The sequence below is a fragment of the Amphimedon queenslandica genome, unplaced genomic scaffold, assembly GCF_000090795.2.
Source record: "Amphimedon queenslandica unplaced genomic scaffold, v1.1 AMPQUscaffold_11519, whole genome shotgun sequence".
NCBI classification, from domain to species: domain Eukaryota; kingdom Metazoa; phylum Porifera; class Demospongiae; order Haplosclerida; family Niphatidae; genus Amphimedon; species Amphimedon queenslandica.
This window is the reverse complement of record NW_003548239.1, coordinates 1-1610: the sequence shown is the minus strand read 5'-3', so window position 1 is coordinate 1610 and position 1610 is coordinate 1. Positions and strand designations below refer to the sequence as shown.

The following is a 1610-nucleotide window of genomic DNA, read 5'->3' as shown; positions in this document are numbered from 1 at the left end:
CACTACTGGACCAGATCCTTGACCAAAGTAAGCATTCCAAAATATCAAAGCTCCTGCAATCATTGGAAAAATGTAATATGAAATTAGATAATAGTCTGTCATACGTGGTGTCTGATGACCAAGTCTTCTGCATACAACATGAGCATCTCTAACATCAAATCCATAGCTATCAACAGTACTCCACACTCCATTACTACAATACTCTACTCTCCCTTCCACTTTATTAGGACCATTAGGACCAACAAGACGCATACTGCCAGTAGAACAATTTCCTGTGTATTAATCTTTAAATCAAACAAATAAGATCTCAATACCTGGTACAATATTTCCTTTACAACTAACTCCAGATATACTGTACATGCGCACACTATAATAACTATAGTAACAACTTGATGTAGACTTTAAGCAGTCATTCAAACTGGACTCATTCCCAATGCATCTCCAGTTATTCAATGTTGGTATACCATGTCCATATCCAAAAGAATTATAATAATGAACAGGCTGTGCATCTATGTATATGTGGGTAGTGTATAAACCTCATGAGTTCATTATAATTCACTGTACCTGTTGCTGGTAGACCTAATTGTCTACACACTACAAATGCTTCTTGATATCCCCAGCCATTATCACAGACACTAGTCCATGCTCCATGATTACACACTTCAACAGTTCCTTCTGTTGGTATTAGTCCATCAGTGAGTCGCACTAATCCAGTACTACATGCTACAGAAACACAATAGATTCACATCTAATTAATTTGTACAGCCATAAGTACCTGGACAAACTATACTAACATCTTCTGAGTGTGAACAATCATAAGTATTACCAATATCAACAGCTTTATTACAATCCAGCAAGTTATTCTCAGATCCAGTACAGCGCAGGCGGTTGAGCCATATTGGACCAGTACTTTGACCATAATGAGCACCACCATAGTAACTTACAGCTGGAAACAAATAGAAACGTAAAACACTACAAATTTTTAATTATTACATTGTCCTCCATCTACTTCATATCCAAGCTGTCTACAAGCTACTCTTGCATTATAAGTACCATAGTATTGAAAGTAATAATTGCCACATACACTTCCCCATACATTGTTGATACAAATCTCTAGTCTTCCTCTGTAGGTAGCACTTCCATTCACTAACCTCAGTGTTCCATGCTGGCAGTTGTCATTAAGTTGACCTAATACAACTATAAAATAAAATGACAATTTTTATAGACTAAGATTTGCTATATATACCAGACACATTTAGAATCCACAAGATCACTTCAAGTAAATGCATGCTCTTTTAGTAAATGAAGTTCACAAACAACCAAGCTGATTAAGTAACAGTGATGTATTCCGTAACTGGAACTACATTAAGAAAAAATATCAATATTACATTTAAAATATAAACCATGTGCCATTAAACTTGACATCAATAGTTAGTGTCGCATCGCTTCAATTTACTGTTAACACACCCTCATAATTATTCCTCTAATCGCTTCCAGAATAAAAACTTTCTATTCCTGATTAAGTGCACCTCTTGGTCAAATTAAGAAAATTATTTTTGGACATTGTAATTAAAAGTCCCATTGTTTACAGGTGTATTGCTGACATTGCT

The 1610-nt window shown here is 35.3% G+C and overlaps 1 protein-coding gene across 1 annotated transcript in view; it reads right to left on the bottom strand.

The window, feature by feature from the left end:
* Positions 1 to 1360, bottom strand: part of LOC105315194 (deleted in malignant brain tumors 1 protein-like) — a gene marked incomplete at its 5' end in the record, with an annotated part of 8905 nt that extends 7545 nt beyond the window's left edge. Inside the window, 7 exons of the mRNA XM_020005337.1 lie at positions 7 to 53; positions 105 to 272; positions 315 to 509; positions 565 to 723; positions 776 to 946; positions 994 to 1197; positions 1321 to 1360. Of these exons, the coding sequence (XP_019860896.1) occupies positions 7 to 53; positions 105 to 272; positions 315 to 509; positions 565 to 723; positions 776 to 946; positions 994 to 1197; positions 1321 to 1360 (984 nt within the window). The remainder of the gene's footprint in view (positions 1 to 6; positions 54 to 104; positions 273 to 314; positions 510 to 564; positions 724 to 775; positions 947 to 993; positions 1198 to 1320) is intronic.
* Between the last annotated feature and the right edge of the window lie 250 nt (positions 1361 to 1610).